The 25,684-nt window shown below is 46.2% G+C and overlaps 1 protein-coding gene across 8 annotated transcripts in view; it reads right to left on the reverse strand.

Moving 5' to 3' along the window:
• Positions 1 to 25,684, reverse strand: part of LOC126517477 (myb-related protein B-like) — a 293,223-nt gene that overhangs the window by 6,485 nt on the left and 261,054 nt on the right. For 4 of the 8 annotated variants that reach the window (XM_072285352.1, XM_072285348.1, XM_072285351.1 and 1 more), the window contains 3 exons: positions 21,442 to 21,561; positions 21,149 to 21,229; positions 6,031 to 6,172 (listed from right to left, as the gene is read on the reverse strand). In XM_072285352.1, the coding sequence (XP_072141453.1) occupies positions 6,062 to 6,172; positions 21,149 to 21,229; positions 21,442 to 21,561 (312 nt within the window). In that variant the 3' untranslated portion in view covers positions 6,031 to 6,061. Of the gene's footprint in view, positions 1 to 6,030; positions 6,173 to 21,148; positions 21,261 to 21,441; positions 21,562 to 25,684 lie in introns of those variants that run through there. The other 4 variants (XM_072285347.1, XM_072285349.1, XM_055064547.2 and 1 more) reach the window with 4 other exon arrangements.

Here is a 25,684-nt window from a genome sequence, read left to right on the forward strand (position 1 = left end):
TGCACGGATCAAAATGAGCCAAATCCATTTGCCCAATAGGAGAGCGCTTTTGGCATGACGTCATTTAGCCATCGCTGCCTCCTTGTCAGTTCCCGCCAAGGAGTTGGTTCCCGCCTGACAGCTCAGAGTGTTTCGTTCGTGTTTTCGCGAGTTCTTCGCTTTTCTGATATCGTTGTTCATGGATTCGGATTGCAATGAAGAGATCGGCGAAAGATCTATCCCTAGACGTCGACGGCGAAGTGACAAAAAGCCGCATCACCACCGTAAAAGCAAGAATGCGCCGTTGCCAAAATGTAAACACGCGAAAAAGACTCTCAGGTGTGCGCTTGTGACAGAAGCATCCACTAAACGTTTCAAGGAGAAGTTTTACGAACTGTGTAGCGTGGAACAAAAGGCGTTCGTTTTGATGTACTGCACGCCAACAGCCGTAAAACGTAGGAGAGGAAAAGAAGCGGAACCTCGTCGGAGCCTTGCTGTTGTTTACAAGGTACGGATAGAAAATGGCCAAGAGATTCGCGTTTGTCGCGATATGTTTTGCGCAGTGCTTGATATTAGTCACAGCACAGTTACTCGCTATATAAAGCACAAGCATGAAAAAGGTGAAGTGAAAGCCGACAGTCGTGGAGGTGACCAGAAGATCAAGCGCTACGGTCGAAAGCGATCAGCTGTTGTGGGTTTCATTAAGCGACTTCGGGCAAGAGAGTCGCACTACAACTGGAAGAAGACAAAAAAGTTATACCTTCCAAGTGAGCTGAAGAGCATCCGAAACCTGTGGCAGATTTATAACCAACAAGCACCCGAAGATGTGAGGGTGAAGTATGGCTTCTTTCACCACATTTTTCGAGCGACGTTCAATCTTTCGTTCAGAACACCGAGGACAGACGTTTGCTCTGTGTGCCTGAAAAATGCGTATGAGATGAAAACTTGTGGAGATGTTTCACAGAAGCAGCGTGTCATAACAGAGCAACGTGTACACAAGTTGAAGTATAAGGCTTTTTATTCCCTGCTGCGTGAGAAGAGGGAAGACTTGAAAACATTCTCATTTGATTGCCAACAAAATCAAGTGCTCCCCAAAGTTCCGGACCAGGAAGCCTACTACAGCCGCCAGCTCTATCAGTACCACCTCTGCGTGGTGGAAAACCAGGCAGATGGATCAATGCCCAAAGAGGCCATCCATTCCTACACATGGAGCGAAGATGAAAGCTCCAAAGGAAGCAACCAAGTAGCCAGTGCGGTACATAATACACTTCGAAGCGCTAACTTCGAAGGAATTAGAGAGGTGCGGTTAGTAGCCGATGGCTGTGCTGGACAAAACAAGAACAGTACTGTGCTTTGCATGCTTCTTTGGTGGCTCCAGAATGAGGCTCCAGCAGGTGTCTCAGTAGTTTCCCTTGTGTTTCCTGTCACAGGACACAGTTTTTTACCCCCAGACAGGGTATTTGGCAGAATTGAAAAAGATGTTAGACGACACGAAGAAATCCTGAATCCACAAAGCTACCAAAGGATTTTTTCAAATCACGGCACTGTGTTAGAGCTTGGAAAACATTGGCATGCGTACGACTGGAAGGCCTACTGCACGGCGGTGATGAAGTCGACATCCAGCTTGCCGTTCAAGATAACCGAAACGAAGGTCTTCTACATTCAAAGAAATGCAGCTGGTAGGAGTCCTCAAATTAGAGCAGAGCCTCACTATAAAGTTTCTGTGTCAAATTTCGTGTCAGTGCTAAAAAGGGGAAGGTCCCTTGCACAAGCACCCATAAGATGTGCACTGTACGCACACCACGTCAACGAAATGAAAGTCAGAGATGTGACCAGCCTTCTTGTGAAGCATTTCGGAAATTCCTGGCAAGACAATGAAGAGCTTGCGTACTTCGTTAGTGTCTTCAGGCGCGCCCAAGGAAATGATCCTGCGGAAGAATTAGAAGAGAGCTGCTTATGCTGCCAAGAAGACGCACCTGCTCTTCAAGTATAGTTCTATTGTTCTTGAAGCACAGCAAAGCCCTGCTGCCAATGTTATTATAGCTTTTCTGTCATTATTACATGATGCCATTCTGGAAAGCCAATTTTAATAAAGTTTTCATAACAATACCGCCTAAAATCCAGTGTTTCAATTCAATACGAGCCAAATCCAGAGTTCTCACCCTAATATTGGGCATATCTGCCGCATAATTTTTCATTACTTGTGGTCGTAAACTTGCCCTAGCCGACATGTAAAGCATATCCTATAATAGCTTTGCTAGCGTTGCATTTAGGTCCGGTAACAAATTTTTGCTTTTTTCTCAACTTTTGTTTACGTGGATTTGACCCATTTCGAAAAAAAACTCCTCAAATGTACGTAGGTGCACATGTGCGACTGACACTCTAGCTGGGAGCGCAGCACCCGGTTTGAAATTCAAGCTCTTTCCGTGGCACATAGGGATGCAATACTTAGCAGACATGATTGTCAGAACCCACTGTATGCACTGCGCTTGTCAGCTCAAAATGGGCAGACCTGGTGAGGGGTCCTTTCAGGGTATAAAGCTTTTAAGCTTTTATTACACATAACCAGAGAGATTTTAGCAGAGACAGAAATTTAGAAAAGGCTTCTTTTAAAAACAGTAGATACAGAAGAACCTCATTCATAGTTTTGGAAAACGACATACTAACCACCAAAATATACGATCTGAAGTCCCTAAAAAGTTTGACAGACTCAATTGTAGTTGACGTGAAGCGAAACGCAAATCCTTGCAGCATGAAACTTGTGTTGTCGTTTTTGCAGCTTGCAAGCTTACAATTGCAATCGTCGAATTCGGCATGGACCAGCAGTTTCTTCACGCAAGGTATTTTGGCAGGAAGTGTTGCATGCCCTGTTCTTCACAAATCGTTGCGGCATGAGTTGCCGACCTGTATCAAGCTGGTGGGGCTCGAGCTACCCGAGACGCACATTGTCTTCCCCTATTGCATATTGTCTTAAGACAGCGATGGGAAGCCGAAACACAATCAAACTGGTAGGGGATGCTGGAATACAATGCCTACCACGCCATCAGACATGACGCTCACTTCGCACCACCTGCAGCAGGGAACGGCGGCGCGTTTCAGTTATCGCCAATGAAAAACTTGCAGTATGCTTACAGCAGCACCCCACCTGCGAAACAGTATTGTGAAACAGATAGGTGAAGAGGCTTATCGCGATAAGGCTGGTGGCGACAGCTGTGAATGCAGCATACGTCGACCCGGGAAATATTCTGGTACTGGAATAGGAAACCAAGTGCATGCTGGCGTTTTCAGAAGTGGGCAAGTATTGCAGGGAAGCTTCTGCTGGGCTACCATTCTTGGCGTGCGCATCTCGTGCCTTTTCTTGCTTACATGGGATCTAGTAGCCAGAAATTGTACCACACAATTACAGTCTGGCAATATACTGAACGTTGGTGCCAAAATATTGTGTTTTACGAGAACTTATGAACTGGTAAAAAAAGAAGTGCAATACACTGGGTGATTTTAATGGAAAAGGGTCAAATGACCCATTGAGCGAGAATGCCAGCATCTGTCGTCTGTAGCAGTGAAAAGGCACCTAAACTTGCACTGCCACTGGCTACGACACCACGTCATGAGCTGTGCCTCAATGCAGCAGGACAAGCGAAATAGAACACCTCCTACCGAGCTAGCACACCAGGTGTCGCGTGAGGGGAAAGGGCTATGTCACCGTTACTCGGCACAAGCGCTCCTCAACAGAGCCAAGCCAACACCTCCTAGATAGCAGGCCTGTGCACTCTGCTTTATGACATCATGCTGCATGGACTGAAATTTCCACTGTAAAGCCCAGCGCAACAAAGGCAGTAACGTCAAAATCACCGCAGCTTATTTAGGAGCGTCCCCATTAGATTTTATGGCAGTGGGGCAAGGTAGCATGACGTCACGGATCGAAGTGCACCAGCCTTTGTGCTATCTAAGAGGCGTTGGCAGAGTGAGCGAAAGGGCGGTACCGCACCAGGTGTTGCGTGAGGGCATCAGTGGCATGTGGTGCTGGCATCGCAGGCTGCCGCTGCTTGCTGGCTTAGGCAGCACATACATCACTCGCAACGCAAGAATCGAAGGACCGCTCATTCAATTGGACATTAATGCTTTCATATTCACCATGGAAACACTTAGGGGTCCTCAGACTAGTTTTTTTCTTGATCGCAAATGTTGGCGCCAGTAAATTGCACATAACGGGTTCGTATCAATGAGGTTCTGCTGTAGTAGAGAGATTAAAGGCAACAACTTGGAGCCGAGATAAGATGCCACGAAGTGTATTCTTGTGCGAAAGAGCAGTACTACTACAGTGAAAGCAGACTAATTCAAGAAATTTGGATTGATGGATAATTCGAAGAGCTCTGTTGGTTCTGGCAAAGTCCTATGCATTTGAATATTCTCGAAATAGTACAGGGCAACAAGGAAATGAAGAAACAGCCAAGCCAACCAAAAGAAGAAACAGACTTTCTTCTTCAAACTGTATTGCATTCACAAACTGTACCAGTTTGAGAACGCAATGTGCACCAACTTACCCAATCTACAATGCTTGTGAATGGAGAAAAACTCGTGCAAATTTCAACTCCAATACCTGCACCATGGTTATTTCAAACAAAATCTCTCACCCAGTGCGCGTTACTGCGCACTCAGCTCGCACTAGTCTGAGGAGTTAAAAGGGACGTGGAATTATGGGCACCTCCGTTATTTAAAATGGTGTGGGTAAGGAATGCACTGCAACTCTGCTCAAAAGGCCATTTCTATGGCTTTGACAACTTGGGTCAGCTTATCACAGGTTTCACAGATTGTGCAGTGACTGAGATCTTAAGCGTAATGTTTTGCCAAGCCCACACTCGGTCCCCAGAAATTGTCGATACACTTGGTAGTTCTTTTACAGCTTGTGTTTTGGTTTTCTTCTGGCAAGCTGCGAATTTGTACAACTTTGACACTTTGTTGTGAAAGTGAAAGTTTATTTTCTTTTCAACAAAAAGAGGGCGCCAAGACAAAAGGCAATAGCCTGACAAGGTCCCAGTCACCCACTCACCCACGTAGCTTCCAAATTCACCCTGTAACTATCCAACTTCGCCAGCACGACTTCAAAGGTACATGAGCATTCTAGTTGTGCAGAGTTGTTGCAACACTGTTGCATTACTTTTATGCAGTGTCAAACTGGGCCCGAGCAAGCATTTGCCAGACCTGATGCAATTACAATCTGAGCCACCGATTTTGATAATCATGTTATTAATCACGTTATTATGAAAGTCTGTTCTGTCCACTCCGTTTCTTCCTCCCTTTTTTCCGCTCAACGACACTACACATTATTAATAGTAAAAAAAGTTCTTCAAAGTGAAAAGCACAATGCAACAGTGCTAGGAGAGTCCATTAAAGTCCACATGTCGTTAAAGAGTGTTTTGGAGCAGACAACACAACAGTGGCCCCACACTTCTTGACATCACACAAGCATGCCAAAATGATTGGACTGTTGCTGTTTGTGAGATGGGCTTAGAGGAAGTGATGTCAAACTAAAATGCTTGATTAAAATGTGTGCTTAAAGGCCCAGCATTTTTTGTGTGTAAAAGAACATAAGGCCCTTTGCCCTCAGTTAAAATGACAAACTGAGAATAGTTGGATGACTACACCCAGGCCCCTTTAAAGAATGTGTGCTTCATGAAAAAATAAAGGATGAGAAACAGACAAGAACCGTGAAACAGGATGGGTGCCACATGTTTCTCAGTGTGTGTGTTTCTCCCCATTGGTTTCCCCAAAGCACCAAATGGCTCAAAGCAACACTGCGCTTAAAAATGCATCATCGCCATTAACAGTGTACTAGCAACCGGCCTACCAGAGGTCTCGCAGTGCCAAGTGCTAGATGCCAAACAGCAGTGAGAGTGGGGTCACAAACAAGAGCAAGTGATCACTGCAGCACGCAAGCAGAGTGCCATGCAAGGGAGTGGTGCAGTCTACACCACCGCAGCGCATGCAAACAAACAGTGCAGATTTTGCGTGGCCACACTGGGGGCACCCACGTATGGTGGAGGGACGTACCGAGGAAGGGATTGTGCAAGTACGCCCTCTCTCAGAGGTTCAGTGAGCGCGGCTTGAGGCTCAGCATCCACTGGCGGGCCTGCTGCGTCAGCTCCAGCTGGTCCCGCGTCTTTCCACACACCAGGGCACTGAACTTGTCCAACTGGCGTGGCAAAAAGGCACGGGTTACCTCTACAGTTTAGCTGCAGCAAAGCGCGCTTCCCATACAACAGCTATGTGGACCCACCAGCTAGCTATGCTCCTGCCTCAAACATGACTCTGGGCCTTTCAAAGAAAAAATTATTTTTAATTTATCAATGACAAATAATTTATTTCCAATTTTTGAACCATCAGTGTCACACTGTGACAGTCGAGAGGGTGTTAATGCCACACACCATTTTGTCACCAGTGTTGCCCGACAACCAGTCAGCTCGTAAAGATCGCCCTAGTGCACCATACACACAAATTCATGGTGCATCCACCTTGGTAGTGAGCACGACATTACACCAACACGAGCGCCCAAAATACCTTGCCAACCGCATGTGTCAGTGTCGGCATGACAAACACCTGAAATCAAGGCGAAAAAAGGCGTTGTGTGGAGCAATGTAGTGAGTGCAGATGGATGCCACTCGTGCTGAAATGAAGTCAAGAGTCTGACCAAATTTTGCCTGGTCTGGAAGAATCATGGCAAAAAGCAATACAGACAATGACCAAGGGGTAACAACCTGACAAAGTGACCTTCACATGGGACTCTTGTTCACAATGAGCCATTGTGAACAAGGCTCTTGTGTGGAGGTAGAAATGTCAAGTTTTAAATAATGTTTAACCTTGGACGGTGTGTGCTTTTGTTTTTCGCCAGAGAGCTCAAATGTCACAAGTGGACATGTGGCGACACAGACAGCGGTCCCACTGCTTTGTTCTGAGCTCCCTTTTGCGTGCGCCATGCAAAATTTTCAATGTACTACTCGCAGTGCGTTCCCTAACCCTTGAGCTCCGCTGGAACTCTGCACTTTGCTTCTTCATTCCTACTTGCCCTCCAGGTGTTGCCTGTTCCCTTCCCTTACGGCGGCCAGTGAGGCGTGGTTAGAGTTGGCCACCGAGGGGTCCAAGCATGCAATCCTCTAGGTGCAACACATCCAACTGCTAACTCTTAAAGCGAATTGCATCAAAAAACTTCAACATGAACCATTAACCAACTAGCCCAAATTGCCATCTGAAACACTAAGGAAGATGGCTTACAGATGGCTGCTTAATGCACACTGCTGCCTCCTTGCAAATGGTACATTTCATGTGAGCACTGATTCCTGACAATGCCAGTCAAGTAGCATTATGTTTTCTTCATCAGTTATTTATTTTGCTCCCTAAAGCTTGCCATACACTACTGCATGTGGCTGCCTAACCAACATTTCAGACAAGTCCAATTTCCAGTACTTTTCTACAGCACTACTACCAGAAGCAATGTACAACCCCCGAAATTCAGGATGCTGTATCATGACCTACTCGGTTTTTCTGATTTAATTCATGCACACAATGTTCAAACTGCCATGGCATTTGACCAAGCTTACTGCCAGTAAGTTCGCACAAGTGATCTTCCTCAACAATCGAGCCCTGGAATCGTACACGAGCTAGACAACTAGATTGTGAATGCCTAGTAAGATCTTCACGAGGGCTAGTTGGTTCATATTTAGGACCATGGTAGAACAGCACAAATAAAACAAGGACAACTCGACATCCACCCAATCCTAGCAATTCCTACAAAGGAAACCCATATGGCTTCCTCGAAAGAAAAGCCTCGCAGTTGAAGAAAAATTCGTCCTGGTCTGGGACACGAACCTAACACGAGTTAGCTCAGATGGTAGAGCGGCTGCCCCGGAAAGGCGGTGGTTTCAGGTTCGTGTCCCAGACCAATACAAATTTTTCTTCACTGTGAGGTTTTTCTTTCGAGGAACCCATATGGGTTTCCTTTGCAGGAATTGCTACGATTGGCTGGATGTCTAATTTTCCCTTCAATAATTACTTCTCTCGACCTCGTGGGTTTCCGTAGAACTACGACGTCAAACATAAAACAAGGACACGAAGAAACAAATACAATAGACAAGCGCCGACTGCCAACTGAAAGTTCATTTGAAATTCTCCAGCCATTTCATACCTTTTCCAGCATAGACATGAAAGATTATGATGTAGCTGTTTTTGCAGATGTATGTGCGACTGGCGTACGCATACCTATGCTGGAAAAGGTATAAAATGGGTGGAGAATTCTCAAATCAACTTCCAGTTGGCCGTCAGTGCTTGTCTGTGGTATTTGTTTCTTCATGTCCTTGTTTTACTAGTGGATTTTGCAGGACCAAACAATGGCAGAAGGACTGGCTGTTGGGCTAGTTCTATTACGTTAACTCGAAAACTTAGCAGATATAGGGAACCGAGAAGAACCACCTCCACTACCAACTGGTCGTTTCTCTCAAAACACCACTGATTTATACGTTTATTCAAGTGCATGCAACACGCCACTTCTTGATAGGAAAGCAAGAAGGCAAATCAGAAAGAACTTCCACGCTTGTCAGGTATAAGCATTCAAACAATCAGCTTATAAATTGTTTGTGTGTTTAGAAAAATGAACAGTTAATAGCAGCATTCGTCCCGATCGGTTCCCTGCTTCCAAATTGCGCCAAGTTTTCCAGTGACAGCATGCTGTCAGTAACGCTCAACGAGGGAATTGTCGAAACATTGGGCAGAGATATCCCTTGGTCAATCACTGTTGATCACTCAGTCAGCTAATGTCTCGTTCTGGCGTTGTTGGCTTTGCCACAGTGTTTGTTTAAACATCTAACTGTACTTGGCCAAAGAACGTAGCCAGAGCTTGAAAGACTGCGTGACCTATGTTTTGCTTTATAAATGCTCGCGCATGTATAGCGTGCATGTCACACATGACACACCTGGTTATGGGAAAGCTTAAACACTCATGGTGTCTGCATGTTCTCTACTATATGAACTAACAAATGAAGGCCTTGGGTAAAACTTCAAACAAGAAGCTTGTGGGGGGTTGACAGATGCATTTTTGTCAAAACCAACAAATTTGCTACAATTGTTGCCAATTTCGAGGCTTTCAGTGAGTTGTGACGATACAGCAGCACCAGCTTTAGGCACAATAACCTGGACACAGTCAAACCCACTCATAAGAAAAAATTTACTGAAAACTGCTCGCCACATTGACACGCATACATTGTTTGTCCTTTGCCTGGTGACCGCTTGTTCACCTGCTAACTGTTGATTCCATGGCGCACCCACATGCATCAGAACATTCTCAATCGTTGTCTACGCTGTCACATAACCTTATAATCAGATTGCATGTGCGATGTGAATAGTGTCGCAGATTTCAGAAGGATTGCAAACATAAGTGATCAGGCAGGAATTATTGATGAGTCGCATATAAATAGCCGATGCGTCTGGCCCGTGCACAAAATTTTCGACAATTGACGCATGTGTTAGTCACTATCGTTGTGCTTTGAGTGTTATTTGTTCTTCCTGGGTGCATGTACGTCCAATAAAGAATTGCATTCCCGATCCACCGTTTTCATTATCGTCTGCTTCTTCACTGTCACAACAATGTGACAATATCATCTCATTGGCAGGCCTGAGCTTCAATGGCCTCCATCAAGCATCAGGCGACAACATCCCTACTCTTGCCATCCTCGACTGCGTTGCTCTTTCCTTGACACACGTCCTGTCACTCTATTAGACAGCAGCTTATACAAGACAAAAACATACCGTGATTTGAGCTAGCGAATTACGTATCACAGGACCACGTGCCACAACACAGTTGAAAGCCGAATGAGCGTTGGGATGTTCAACAAAAGATGCAGTGAAACCTCAATATAATTCGAAGGCTGCCGGACCATAAAATTCTTAGAATTAAGCAGATTTTCGAATTAACCAAAATGAAGAAGAAAAAAAATTTATATATAATCACTGATGCAGGATTGCTTGCCGCGGTAGTTCGCCACCCCAAGTGCCATGTACCCCAGCTGGCTCACAACACGTAGCACAAAAAAATCACCACCGCTGCACTCAACAAAGCTGCGGACGACATTCACGGAATCGATAACCGCCGCTAAAGCGTGTGCGAGGGTGCTTGACTCCAAAAATTCAGAGTTGACGGATATTCCAGACTTTGTGAACGCACAGTTTCACGGGCGAATTGAGGCCCCAAAGTTCGATTTTCCGAATTAAATCGCTCATTCCGACCCACACTACGCGTTCTTGGAGGCTGCCATGATGGATTTTTTCCTGGCTTGGCTTTCAGTGGCCTGCTCTATAGCCTCCAAGATTGGGAGGCACAAGCTATCAGAAATAGAGCAAGCGCCCCTCTCTAGTCTCAGAGGACATGTCCGCTCTTCCTTGGCTGACAAAAAGCTCCAGGGGACGGCACTTTTTCTTTTTTTCTTTCTGCTTTCTGTCAACACTATCGTCATAATAACTAAATGCATGATCTGTTTCTTGTCTTTCTTTTCCCCTAATAGTGCCGGTTGCTATTTTGCACATGGTGTGTCCACTGAGCAGGTGTGTCTCGCAGATGTTGCATCTTTATGGGTGTTTGTGCAGCTCAGCATTTGTGTGAGCGAGCCCACTTCCTGTGCGTTCGTGAGAGTGGAGTGGTGCAAAGCTCGTTTCTTCGATCTCCATGGCGAACTCCACTGGTGGAGATCGCCAATGCAGTGACACTCTTGTCAGACCGTATACGGAAGCAACATCACCCTTGCGCAAATCCAAGCAAGTCTGATTGCCTCTAAGTGTAGTACAAGCAAGGCATTATTAGAGCTTTTTTTAAGCTGCTCTATGCGTAGAAAGTTTTCTTTTTTGGCTGAATGAGTTTTTCGGACAACCGTATTTATTCGAATCTAGGCAGATAAATTTTTTTTTTTTTTTTTTTCAAATAATCATATACCAAACTCGAGGGTTGGCTTAGATTGGAGGATTTTAAAAAACGCTTGAAACTGATAAATATGGTGCATAGCTAGTGCCATCTGGAAAAGTCAATATCGCAGCCGCTACTAGCCACGGCAGTAGTCAAAATGAAGCACATGAACGACGTTGCCATTCTGACTTGTGTCGTATTGGCATGCGGCGTGGTGTTATCGTAATGGCACTAAACAGGCAATGCCACTATGCTGCTGCTTTCAAAAGTTGTACTAGCCACAGAGGCGTCGTCAAATGTTCAAGCCAAGTGGGACTTTGGCATCGATGAGAAAAATGTCCGTCGTTGAGGGGGCAACGGGAGATGCTTTTTACGTGCACTGGCTGCAACCAGATGACAGTGATAAGGAAGATAGCGATGTGGAATGAGCTTGGCATGCTCATATTAAATAAATGTTGTTTTCGTTATGTGAACGCTATCACTTTTTTTGTTCGGCCTAAATTTGAGGCAAGTATATATATATATAAAAAAAAAATTTTTTTCTCCTGGCCTTGGGGATCGGGGATCTGCTTAGAATCGGGGCCAGCCTATACTCGCGGACAACTTTCTGTGGCAATGAAGGGAAAGCTACGTAGTCAAAGCACACACAAATGAGAGTGCTTCTGAAAAGAGTCCCGTGTTTTCATCCACGTTAGTTTAAGCTGGGGAAGAGAAAGCATAAACTCCTTATCAGCAACAGTTATATACGATAAAACACACCACTGAACATAAAAGTTAACTTATTTTGCGGCTTTTCCCTTCCATGTGTGAACGGAAAAGCAGTGTCGATTCAGCATCTATTCTGGGTAACGAAAGCACCGTCAAACGCTGGCGGACTACTTGGCGTGGTAACACATGTGCAGAAGCTCCACCCCCGTAGATTTCCATTCCTAACACAGAAGGTTGTCCGCGAGTATAGATTCGAGTAAATAAAGAATTTTCCGGTCACCACAAGGTCTGCAAAGTCAGTCAAAGACTGTATGTGGCAGCGCCCTTCGCACGTTGCTGCCAGCCACAAACTACTAATTATCCAGATAGAGCTGCGCGGGCTATTCATATTATTCGATAGAATTTGCATCAAAAATTACAGGACCGCTCAAATTATTCAGATTAACTGAGCTAATTTGAGTCAATTGAATTGAAATGCGAAGAACAAGCACATAGCTCACATCAGTCACTCAGTGTCAATAAGTGAATGTGTCCAGTGTAACTAAGCGTTTGCGCTGTTGCCCACGTATTGAAAAGCAGAATAGGATTAGTTTGTATGCATTGTCTGTTTTCTCTGCTGTCACGTAAAGTGACCTGATGTACATTCCGGGAACGATTTTGTGTATCCAGCAGCCTTTCCGCTCTATGCGTTACTTGTGTTCTACTTCCTCTCAACTAGCACATGAGCTACATGATGCTAACATCATGTCCATCACTTCATTTCCATCTACATTTTGTTTCACCGACCAAAATACTCCTGTGCAGCGTTGAGAGAGTGACTACCAATCATGGACTCTTGTTCCTCGAAGGGGTCCGAACCACCCCTTGGGTTTAGTGAAAAAACACGGTACGCAGATGCCATACAGTGCTGTGAACTGAACTGTGAGCTGTCAGCTGAATTTTGCAGTCGTGAAGGGCGCTTGGAGCTTGCAAGCGAAACACGAAGTCGCCTTTTTCTTAAACATTTTCTTTTGAACAGAAGCCTTCTCCTCACTCTTTCTGGGCTGCAATATTTAATAAATAGTAGATTGGCTAGTGCAAATCTTCAGTATTTCTGATGCCAATAGATCGCATCAAGAAAGAAGGTTGTTTGGATTAGTGCAGTTCTTCCTACTGTTATTGCATATATTTCTTGACACAGTTTAATAAACAGGCTGAAGCAAGTGAAAATCTGTGTTTCAAATTTCGATATGAATTACACACTTCCGGAAGTGCGACTATCGTATGCTCACACTTACCCGTGATACCGATGCAGGTATCACGGGTGACTTTGGCTGCACTGTACATCAGTGTTGTGGCCGTCGGGTCTTGCTAATTTCTGTTAGTTCTGAACAGTCAATTAGCCTCGAACCATGCAAAACTTGATGTCAGACTAGACGTATGCTTGCAAGTGCATACTCACTCCTGGCTAGACGCCTTGGCAGACTTTGCTTCATGTTAATCGACTGAGTAAAATGCATAATTCGGATTCGGCTACCATCCATTGGTCAAGCTGGTGCAGGACAAAGGTGGTCTGCATCACACAGCATGGCCGGACTGCAGCATAGTGTGAGCGTGCACTCCACCCCTGTCAGGCAAACAGTTGGCCACCACAACTGCACATAGCTGCACATGCCACGTAGCATAGATACTGCGGCTGCTGCAGGGTGCCGTGGCTCAAGGACTACCTCCGACGAACGGGTATCTGCTTCCCGAGTGGCACGCCCTCGAGGTGTGTCGCCATCATGGCCGAAGCTCGTTACATTAGGAATCCTTTTACACAAGTCCGAAGCGTGGCATTCATTGCTTAGCCAATGTGGGCGCTGCCAACGTACTTGGACGAGCGAACATGAAGATGAAGTTGGATTGACTCTCTAAAATTGTCTGATTATCATAGAGATAAGCGAAAGGAAATGCGCTACTCATGCTACTATGTTACTTAGCTGCGCGTGACTATCTGGTACACTGTGTGTAGCACAGCAAAGGGACGAGACACTGAACTCAACCGTAAGCAGAGGCATAGCGTCCGACTTTGGCAAAACGTAGGCACCAAAATCATTACTAGTGGGGTCTGCATGAGCACCTAATATCAAATTTGAACTGCATGCCATGTTTAGTAGGCGGAGAGTTTTGGGCATGCCTCGCTCTGCCATTGCAGTGCAAGGCACTGAAGGAGTGGAAGAACCGCGAATGGGATCTGTGATCGCCAATAGTGCCGCTTTTGCTGAATGCACTGAAGTACTTTTTGGGGCAAAGTATTTCTGAAATAGTCTGTTTTCATGTCAAATACATTTCTTGACTCTGATAAAAAGTGGTTCAGGACCCCTTTAAAGGCCAACTACAATGGAATTTCAGTTTGGCTGAATTTGTTATGAATGAGCAGTACATACCACTGCAAAGCCATGCGGCTGGTAATTGATTGCAAAGTTTAGGTGATTGCAACGCCATGCTTTGAGTGAGTATTGATTCATGGCAAAAGTCGGGACCTAGGGAGTCGTCAGAAGCGTTTTATATTAAAAAGAAAGGGTCTGATTGCGTCAGCGATACATGTATCATATTATATTCCACCGAAGTGTGCTTTATCCAAAGTATGTTATCATGACCATGTTCTGTCACACCTTGGCTCCCTGCGCATGAGCGGAAGTTGTCTTTTCTTCTGTATGTTTTTTCAGACTGTCAATAAACAGTTGGTAGTTTGGCGCTTCACTGTCTTCCTTTGTTCTGTCCCTTTTCAAGAATGTATTTTGCACCACAAAGTATACCTAGGAAAGCATGCCTTATCGCTGGAGACGAAGGAATGCGTTATAAGAGACAGAAAGTGGGCTGAAGGTGCCGGCGGTGGCCAAATACGGCGTTTCCGACACAACCGTGTCGACCATATAAAAAGATAAGGACAAATTGTGGCAGCAACTGCAGCAAGATTCATCTTCCCTGTCACGGAAGAGAATACGTACGTCGAAGTACGTAGACGTGGACGCAGCGCTCTTCAGATGGTTCCATGAAGTTAGGGCTCAGAGCATACCAGTGAGTGGCCCCATGCTCCAACAAAAAGCCAAGTCCCTTGGTGCTCTTTTAGGCCACGACGATGTCAACCCACTTAATGAATGGATCCAGCAATTCAAGGATCGCCATGGCATCAGCTGCAAAGTGGTGTGTGATGAAAGTGGTGATGTCAACGACGAGTCCATCGAAGTCTGGCTTCGCTTAAATTTGGAAACCATGCTGTCCATGTGCAGGAACAGCGACATATACAATGCCGACGAAGCTGGCATATTTTATAACCTTCCGCCCAATCGCACTCTTGCGCTGAGAGACGAAGCCTTCTCTGGCTGCAAGGCCTAACCGCACTCTTGCGCTGTGACACGAAGCCTGCTCTGGCTGCAAGGCCTCAAAAGCGTGCATAACTGTGTTGTTCTGGGCTAACATGGATGGAAGGGACGAGTGCTGCCTGTTTGTCGTTGGAAAATCAGCGAGGCCACGTTGCTTTAAAAAGCAAGAGTGCCTGCCAGTGACATACAAATCCAACAAAAAGGCGTGGATGACGCAAGACATGTTTACAAGCTGGCTTTGCAAGTTCGATGAAGACGTGAAGGCAGAGAAGCGACAGGTCGTGCTCATTCTCGACAATTGCACAGCCTACAACATCAAGCCAAAGTTGACTGCAGTAAAGTTAAAGTTTCTGCCTGCCAACACAACTGCAAAATGTCAGCCGCTCGACCAGGGTGTCATTGCAACCGTAAACGCACTTTACAAAAAACGCATCTGCAAGAGAGTTTTGCCGAGTGTGCAGCAGCAGCAGCCTCTTAAGGTGAATTTAAGGGGTGTGATTGATTTGGTTGCCGCTTCGTGGTGGCAGGTAAAAACCAGGACAATAAGCAAGTGCTTCAAGAAAGCAGGCTTCGTACGCAATGCAGAGGCTCTTAACGCCGATAAGCCGAGTGACAATGTTGTCGATGAGACAGTCAACACCGACGACACGTAGTCCGGCTTCGTTGAAAGCAAGTTTGTTTCCGCCACAGACACCTTCCAAGAATATGTCGACACCGGTGAGTCAGAGCTTCCCGTCTGCGAGCAAGCGAGCACGGATGATGCGACCGTCGCAGCTGTGCACGGTAGCACAGAGCTTGCAACCGAAGATGAGTCGGACGACAATGTCGACCCGACGCCAGACCCAGATGTCCTGTGTGAAGACGCTTTGGAATACCTCAGCAAAGTGAAGATGTACTGTGCGAAGAACAGTTTGAGTGAGAAAGCACTTCAGTGCTTAAGCCTCGTAGAGGACGAAATTGTTCGAAGCGTTGTTAAAAAACGTCTCCAGATGAAAATAACAGCTTTCTTCTGCTGATGCCACACTTGTCAGAAGGCCTTGGTTTCTGTACTGTGCTGCGATTGTGTTGTATGTGTGTGTGAGTGAAATATGTAATAAATTGTGTTTGAAAGGTGGGTGGTCCATTTGGCATAGGCAAAAGCCGAAAAAAGCAAGCTTTGGTTATAACGCGGTGCTGCTTATAGCGCGGATTTTTAAGACTCCCATGACTTACGTTATAAGCGGTCTACACTGTAGTAGCTTGACAGAAGGTAATCAGCGAGTGTGCGGGCAGGCCACAGAAACTGCAACAGCACATAGTGTGATCTCGGAAGTTATGGTCACGTGATGCTCAGTGACTTCTTTTTTTGTTCGAATTTTCGTGCACTAAAGTGGGGTTGCGGGCCTTACACAAATAAATATGGCATATTACAGTGAATCGGTATATAGCTAGCCGGTTCGTCTGTCTGTTGGTCACCTGTGTGCCGAAAACTCCTGTGGCGCAACCGCAGGCACATGCATGAGAAAAAAAGAGACAGAGAGGGAAAGAGAAGCGCGTGATTAGCCGACACCACCAAGATGGGACAAGGCCTGCTTATTCCGATCCATGACGTCGCGCTACCTGGCCCGAAATTTCCATGGACAAGGCTGGCGTGATGAAAGCAGTGACGTCAAAATCACTACTGCCTACTCAGGGGCATTCCCATTAGATTCCATGGCAGTCAGGCCAGGTAACGTGACGTCATGGATGAAAGTGAAAAGGCCTTCTGCTATCTAGGTGGTGTTTGATCAGCTGCGCCAGTAGTGATGTTTTTGTTCTCCGTCGCAGCCATTCCTCTATGGCTCCAAAATGGGTAGGCCATGCGTCATATGCACTCCTGAGGAGCCGCCAGCTTTCGACCAACAACGGCGCGAGCGGAAACGGTAACGAGCTCGTCTACGCCATCCTGATTCTGCAGCCCAGGCACAAGAACAGGCTTGTGCAGCCGAGTGCAAGCAGCAACTGCGTACTAAGGATTTGGCTGTTGTTTAACGAACCATCGGGATTCACCCAGTAATAAACACCGGCGCCGCACATTTCAGCTTTGCTGGTCAACCATCTGTATGGAGTGCTTGCACGGCGATTTATTGATGTTACAATACTAAATATATTGCACAACGCAAATAGAAAGCATTGTTCACAATTTTTCAATTCTTTAACATCTCCTTTCTTGAGGTCTGCTATGCCATGGGGCACCTTGGTTCCATAACGTACTCTGCAGTAGTACCACAGTTTACAAGAAGATAAGGGATGTGTGTGCATTTAAAAATGGTCATCAAAGCAAGCAGTGAATGAATGGAAACCCAGCCACTCCCATATTTCAGTGCGAAGGCAGCAATGTGAGAAACATGCTGCATCTACACACATTGGGGAACTGTGGAGTAGATGACCCTGAGGTGCCTGAGTGTATTTTCACAAAGCTCCCGAAAGTTTTTTACATTTTTTCCCCTGATTGTTCTGAGCACATTTGTTTGGTTTGGCAAGCCAGCATCAATATAATTTTAAGAAACGATGCTGAACCTGCAGTAGGCAGGGCACTGAATCTGTAGAATTGACATCCAATTGCAGAAATGAATAAAGCGGTTTCACAGGCAATCTTTATAAGTGGGTTTTCCACTGTGTCCTGGTGTTCTAGACATTCTTTCCAAAAGGTTTCCACCAGCAATGTTGATGATCCACTCACTCAACACTGGAACAGCTTGCGTGCAAGTGCACATGCATCTCTTGCCACAAGCCAAGTACAACCGGGCCATCTAAATTAGGTTGTTCCTCTAGGAACAACCTAATTGTAGCTACTCTCCTCTCAGAGGTAATTTGTGTTAACAGTAGATTGACGAAACCCAGAACACATGACAGTGACTCTGCTCATTAACTTATAAAAGCAAAATGTTTGTTAGCTACGCTTGTCGATATGACACCAGCACTGTTCCCTTAATGTTTTGTCTAGCTTTTGTGCTGTTTGCCATATTATGCCTATTAAACTTATTTCTAGGCTTTAGCTACAGACCTGAATTTATTTAGTGCGACAAGAAAAAGCCCAGGACACACACGGCGCCATGTGTATCCTGTGTCTAGCCTTACTTGCGCTGGAAAACTCAGATCAAGATGTCATATCAACAAGCACACATTGCTACTCTGGTCAACTATAGCTATAGGGTCTGTTGTAGCCTTACACGTATCAGCTCAACAAAGAAGGTCAACCCATCTGGTACAGGTTTTGACCCCTTGCATGCGTTTGCTTTGCAGTATGCTTTCGGCAAGCCAGCAGAAAGGCAATGCACAATTTTCACAATTAAGCTTTTGCTGCTAAATGTGTTGTAATGTGAAACTAATTTCAGCAGATCCTTCATAAACTTGGCACTTGGATTTGAAAGTGTGGCAGCGCTCGATGGCTAGTCACAAATTTAATGCACAATTACCTACCATTCGGTCAACTTCTGTCCCTTTGAGGGTCAATGCAGTAAAGAAACAGCATTGTGAACAACGCTGTTTATCTTTCCTTTAGTAAGTTCCAAATGATCGATGCCGTTGGCACTGTATGTGTGTTCCAAAACATGCCAATTTTCCATTTATTTGTTGCCGAACGAGCACTGCCACCCTGTGTACATGTATGAAGCGATGCAGCATTTTCTTTTTTTTTTCCACGGCCTTTTTTACACTGGCGTTTCAGAAACTGCTCGTGCGGTGGTTAGTTTTGGTTTTGTTTTGCGGGCCGTTTTCTTTCGTTGCACTCTTAAAAACTGGTCTCCCTCTGGTTGCTCATCTCTCTCCGCCAGGGGCTGGTGTATACAAACGATGCTGCGATGCCCGTGTTTCTTTTCTCGAGACAACGAAAACTGATTGCCCCACAGTGGCTACAGAATGAAGGACTCCTTTCTGATTAGTTTGGTTTTTCTGACAGGTGCACAGCCATGGAGTTTTCTTGAGTGTGCTTGTGGTATAGTGTCTCCCCCTGCCCGATCTCCGTGTTATCATACATTTACGCTTCGTAGTAGTCTAGCTAGATGGCGCACCCCCCTTCTGTCATGTGACTAGCTTGGACCAATCAGGAGGTGTCATCTGGCGTGTGAAGCCCTCTTTAGTAATAAACGGCCGCGAGCCGGCTCAGTCCTTGTCCGGTTTTCATCAAGAGCAGTTTGCTCCGTGTCTCCCTCTCTGCGTCGGCGCTCACCGCACGTTTGCTGGTCGGGGGCCCCCGCTTGCCTGCCGCTGCCGACAGAACAGTGCTCACACACACGTGGTTCGATTATGCCACGGGCGCTGGTTGCTCTGGTGCCAGTAAGTCGAGCGGTGATTCCTCCAATGCAGACCCAAGTGACGAATCAGAATATATCTATTTCAGTGTATCTACTTTTTCTATTCTTATTACGAATTTATGGAAGCCCAACTGTGCTCATGAATAAAAATGCACGTTTACATACAGCAAATATTTTTTTTCTCTTTATGGTCACTAGAAAAACTGCGGTAATAATTTTCTGATATAGGTCAGTCTGAAAATTTTTAATCTGCAATAAAAAAATTCGACACTGGGAGATTGCATTTAGAGAAATAGAACTGACCCCAGAAAACATTAAACTCCAATGGCAGTTCAATTATTGAGCAGAATGAACTGAAAGGCAGGGTGGATAAAAAAAGGAGAGAGCTGAATGTGCAGTTCCTATGAATACAGCACAACTGTGCTATTGTGCCACAAAGGCACCCACAGAACTAGGTACGCCCATGTCGTGGGCCTCATAAGTCCAGCCTCCACAGTTAAGCCTCAATGTAACAATGTAAGAATGGAAAATAAAATCTCCAACAAGCCGCACTGTAAACTTGAGTGTTTTCTGACAAGTCTCCATTACAGGTGCACCACTACCGTATGCAGATTAGCACTCTCGCTGTGTGCGTCCATTTGGAGTATCGCTACTAGAGCAGACGTCGAGTACAAAGCATATTCTTTTTCTGTTCAAAATTGCATGTTTAACTGGCCCGCTGTAATTCCCACCATCTGAAAGCACGCATTCGTGTTGCAAATGGCTGACACTGTGGCACGCATAAGCACAGCCACAGCAGTTGTGTGTGTGCAATGTTGCTTGGTTGGCATTCCATCGTTACAAGTTAAATGCGAGTGCAGTCGGTGTGAAAAGAGCATGGTGTAAAATGAGAAAGGATGCTTTTTGCAAAAGCTCCTCAGGGTGTTTTGTATTGTAATGGTGACTGATTTGTGAGGAAAAAAAAAAAAACAGAATATAGCTAAAGTTAAAAAAAAGGAAATAAAAAAGTACTCCTTCATCTTTATACTGGTCTGGCACAATTTCAGTGAACGGCACTTTCTGCTTTCATAAACAGTGCAACCACAGTGGGTGCAGGCGTCGACATTCCATGATCATAATGCCATTCACACTGAACTTGAAGACACCACGGTGGAAATTATTCGTGAACACTGTACGCGTTAACAACTATCAGCTGGTACAAACAATGGCAAGCGAAGTCTCGCCGGCCACATCAGGCTTCGAACACGGCGAAAAAAATGTGAGCCACTGTCGACAGGAGCTGGACCATCGAAACAAACAAACGGCAGGCCGTCAAGCGAGCACGATTGCAATGATTGCCGGCGTGTACCACGAGTGTGTGTCGCTCATTGCCAGACGACTGCATTGCGTATGCTTATTCCTGCATGACAAATGCACACTGATTATATACTGTGGGATGTCATTAGTGAGCAACGGTCACCCCCGAACGAAAATCCGGAAAATTCACACAGAATTCTCGTATTTAACACCAAATTAGTGTACTCGTCGAATAATATACGTGCTATAGTTAACTGCATCAGATAATTTCTTTTTTGAATTTTATTGAAATTGATTTTATTGAAGACTGTTGAACTTCTAAACGATAGTCCACGGCTCTGTTAAACTTGGGGATATTGACATCGTGAAACGTTTGAAGCCCCAACAACCAACGCCACAGCCAAATCCATGTACCAACCACGATTCCCCCAATTCCCTCTAGTAATTTCAGTAAGAAACTCTATGCAGTGGCACTAGATGAGTGCACTGCCGAGCAAGGTCTCTCGAGTCACTGTCATGTGACTTGGCTTGGGCGCGATGCATGGGTGCAGTGAGACAACACAACAGGCAAGCAGGCAGCATGCAGTGCAGGGGGGTGCTACCTGGCGGAGCCTCCGCGACGAAGGCGTGCTTTCCGAGTGCCGGGTGCGAAACGTGAGCAGACCGTGCTGGACTGGCTTGGGCTGTGCAGTGTCAACAACAGAGAACAGCTCACTGAAATGGCAACCACAAGAACTGATCGTGCGCGTCCACTGCCCTGGAAAGCTAGGGCATTGTGGTGGTACGCTACGGCTGCCCAAGCAGCCGGCTTGCACGTGCGGTGCGAGGGAGCACGGTACGGCACTTGCTCCTTGGCACCACTCGGCCCAGTTCTCGGAGTGCAGGCAAGTCTCACCTTGGGCCTGGTCGGCACCGGGGTGGCAAACGGCTCGCCGGAGGACACCTCTGGCAGCGTCTCGCGGATTATGGACGGCGGCGAGAAGAGCACCGACGAGTCGCCCAGCAGGCTCTTGCTCTGCACGCAGCACACCCAGAGTGAGGCATCCGAGGGCACAAATCAAACACGGCAAAGCGCGGCAAGTGCCACGAGGCATTTCCACTCCCGTGGGTAAAATCTCATTAATTCGGACTCGTCTTCTGGTCCAGGCAGGCTCATGCATTATTTAACGGACTCAAACTGTCCTTAATTAGGACGTATTTAGTCACACGCTGGTTAATTTGGACGACTCCGAGCTCGGCGAGCACAAAGCGCCGCAAACGTGCAAGGGAGCAAAAGCTGTGCTGGCTTCCAACAGAAATGAGTGCCCGCATCGCTATGGTTGTTGTCGTTTGTTGCTTTTCCAACAAGAAGAAGATAGATAGTTCAACACCACTATTCTACTTCATTACAGAAAAATCAATTGTGCTAAAATGCTTATTTTTAATATCTGTACTTGATAATACACAAATTACCTGTCATGGCGTCAGAGTAGAACATTAGAAACTTGTGCCTTGTAAAATTTAAAATTCTTGTTCTCAAAAACTACCTCTGAGACAAATGATGTAATAGGTGGGTAATGTACATATGTACATTACCCACCTTTCATCTATGTACCACATCTATGTGCAGTCAAACCTCGATATTGACATGTGTACTTATATTTATCGGGCGACCACGTTTCACCGCCTAACAAATCTTATCGCACAGCGCGGGACGCGCTTGCATGTATCCGAAGTTTCTGGAAAGTTATCGATGCTTCTATCCGCAGTCTGTTGTCGCCGAACCTTGTGTTATCTGATTTATTCGCCTGACGCGAATGGTGTAGAACTTTGTGGAAGGCACGCGGGTCCCAACAATTAGTCTGGAACATTCGACGATTCTGTATAAAAGCCGATGCGCTTGACCCGCTAATGAGATTTCTGACAATCGCCGACTGTGTTCGCCGCTTTCGTTGTGCTATAAGTGTAGCCTGTTTTTGTGGGCACAGGTTCGCCCAATAAAAGTTAGTTTTCTCGTTCACAGTATTGCTACTGTGTTCCTCTACGTCACCACCACGTGACAATATATTGAACACGGATATATCGAATTATTGCATATATCGAACAATTTCTATATCACATGGAAAATCGCATGCATTTTTAATTCTTTATTTCGAACGGGGCCGGATGTAAAATGGATATATCGAACTCCGCCGCCCCAGACCAAGTGCGCTCTGTTGACAGGAGGCGAGCTTTCCCGCAACACTCTCGAAGATAGCGGCGGCGCGATCGGCGTTCCAGACTGGTGCGTACGACAGCTGCCCACATCGGTTGCGCCGAGGGCGCCATTTGAACGTAGTGGCGTACACACGCGGCGGCTTGGAGCCAGCACGGCCGCCTCGATCACGCGCGCACCTATGCGCGCACGGCGGGGGCCGCCTCGATCACGCGTGCACGGCGCGGGCAAGCCTCGCCATGCGCGCGTGATCGAGGCGGCCGTGGAGCCAGTTGGAGCACTTTGTCCGTGCTGAGCCACACATCATGTGCATTGCGGACTTCGTTGGCGGTGACGACAGCACCGAAACAGTGGCGGAGTTAACAGACGTGGAGATCGCGGCAGAAGTGACTGCTGAGCGACCAAATGAAGACACTGCCGAGGCTGATCCAGCAAGCGCTGATGTTGCCCCGCTCCCGACTGCAACTGAGGCTGTAGCTGCTTTGGCCGTTGTACGCCGCTACTGCGGCGCAATAGAAGGCACTGGACTGTCTCTTGTGGACCGTTTGGACTATGTTGAGGACGCCGTGGTCAAGGACGCGGTTGCTAATATGAAGCAGGCTACGCTGCTTCAGTACTTTCAGCGAACTAAATAAATACTTTGTTTGAAGCTTCATGTGAGTATCTATTGCACCACGATTGGTTCATTGATTGATTTGCGCTAGTTTCTGACGCGTTTTCTGCGTGATTTTATATATCGAATTCTGGCTATATCGAACTATTTTGCGATCACCGCGCTGTTTGATATATCGAGGTTCGACTGTATAGTATCTATGCTGCTGTTGTGTGCCTTGTATAAGAGGGCTTGGGCTTTCTTCAAGCAATATGTTTCACTTTTTGCCCAAGCTTGGCCACATCTACAGGATGTAAATAAACTTCAAACAAATAACCAAACAGGCAGGCTTAGTCGTAACTGCTTAGTTGCCGTTCATCATTGCGTCGATAGCAACCACACCTTTGACCGCAGCGGCTGTGGCAAATGGCGTAGTTTCGCTTTCACTCTGTGCGCGTGCTGGCCGCGTGCCTTCATAACTATAGTCGTCATCCATGATCGCGGTTTCATCCACAGCAGTTGTGGCATTTCGTTTTGACTTGATGCGATAGCTATGCGCGCAATGTCACAAACACGGCGAAAGCTGTTGCGGATGAAGTGTGCCGGCTACACCCCAATCGATGGAAAATCTGTTGGCAACCAGCTCACTGGCAAAAAAATAACTGGGATGCGCGCACAGTAGTAAAAAAAAGTGTTTCGCATCCCGGATTAAAGATACACGCAGCGGCTGTGCCGAAAAGAAAGTCGCAGGGCCTTCACTGCCAATCAGTCACGAGATTACAAGAACTGCTTCAGCATTGCTCTTTTGCAAAACAGAAACCGGATTCGCTGATTCATTCAGTAAATAAAAGCGTGTAACGTAGAAAGCATTTATTGTTTTCTCGATACCCTCGATAATTCAACATTCGATTATTTCAGACATTCTTTCCGGTCCTGCGAAATCTGAATTAACGAGCTTTTTGCTGTATCAGGAACCACAATATGAACATGTAATGCCAAGAACGAGCTGCTACAGTGATTTCTACTTGACTATTATGCAAGTTCTCTGCTTAATAAGTAAAATCAGTTAATTTGGACTTAGTCTTCTCGCCCAAGCAATCACATAAAACTAATTCTTAATTCATAGTGTATTTCACTGTTCAGTGGTTGATCCAGACAACCCTTTGAGCATGCCTGGCACTGCAAAAGAGAATCAGCGGGAACTGTGTAGCCTTACTGCTAGCACCAATTCGAAACCATGCTCTGGTGCAGAGATGCACACACGACATGGTACATTTGTACGTGCTCTTCGAATGGAGTTGTACTTGGCACGAAGAAATGCCTGCAAGCACTCGGGAAAGAGTGTTCTCAAAGAAAGAGTAATGCGCTGAGTGTTTGATAAGTACCCGTCCCTACTTGTACACCTACACTTTAGGTGGCGCTGGTTACCTGAGCCAAATCACAGGCACTCAGAAGGTCCAGGCAGCATTATGCTCGCTATCTGCCCTGTATTGTGTTAAAGGGGAAACTCTGGCGATTTTTCTAGGTCTATGGATCTCAGTGAAATTTGCTGGGTGCATTACTCTGCACACTTCCATCATTTCTTTAAAGCAGCAGACAACAGTGTCGAGTAGTCGAGGACAGCGACCGTGACATAGTGTTTGGCATGAGAAATTGCTGTTACAAGAAGTTACGTTCTATGTGGACAGGCAAGTGAAGTGGTGAAGTGAAGGCAAGTGGTGTAGCATTGTGGGCTGCACGAACTCCAGCCCTTGCCATCCACACATACCCTGTATTTTTACTCGCATAACCAGCACCAAAATGTAAAAGAAATTTAACAGTAATGTCAGAGTGTAGGTTATTGGAAATTTCGCCCTAAAAGTGTGGCTTCACGGCAGTGCGGCGCATGCTGCCATGAAGTCGCACCTCAATGCAAGCTTCTCTGTCATTTGAGGTTTTGTTATCTCCTAGGAGACCGCACGCTCTTCTCACTCCTGCATGCTGAAGCTTTGACCTCCCCTCCTTCATGGTCGCCCATGAAGGAGGCGAGGCGTGTTGCCATTTTGTGTCTGGTAGTTAATGAATTGCACATGGTGCTTACAGTGCACCGTGCTCCTTCAGTCCATGCGAAGCGCTTCGCGATACGGAGGTGAACCAAATCACCATAGGGATTTTCGGCTGAGTTGTGTTTGCTCAATCGCCGTTGCCTATGCGAGGGCTGCTCCGTCTGCGCTGTCATCCACTGTCGTCTGAATGTTAGCCGCAAAGTGATCCAACCCACGCCACTTACAGCGTGACCGATTTGTCCGCAATAACATCTGGCATGTGAATCCAGCTTTGTCAGGATCGTCGAAGAATGGATCAATAGAGCCG

Source organism: Dermacentor andersoni, chromosome 11, assembly GCF_023375885.2.
Source record: "Dermacentor andersoni chromosome 11, qqDerAnde1_hic_scaffold, whole genome shotgun sequence".
Classification (NCBI taxonomy): Eukaryota; Metazoa; Arthropoda; class Arachnida; order Ixodida; family Ixodidae; genus Dermacentor; species Dermacentor andersoni.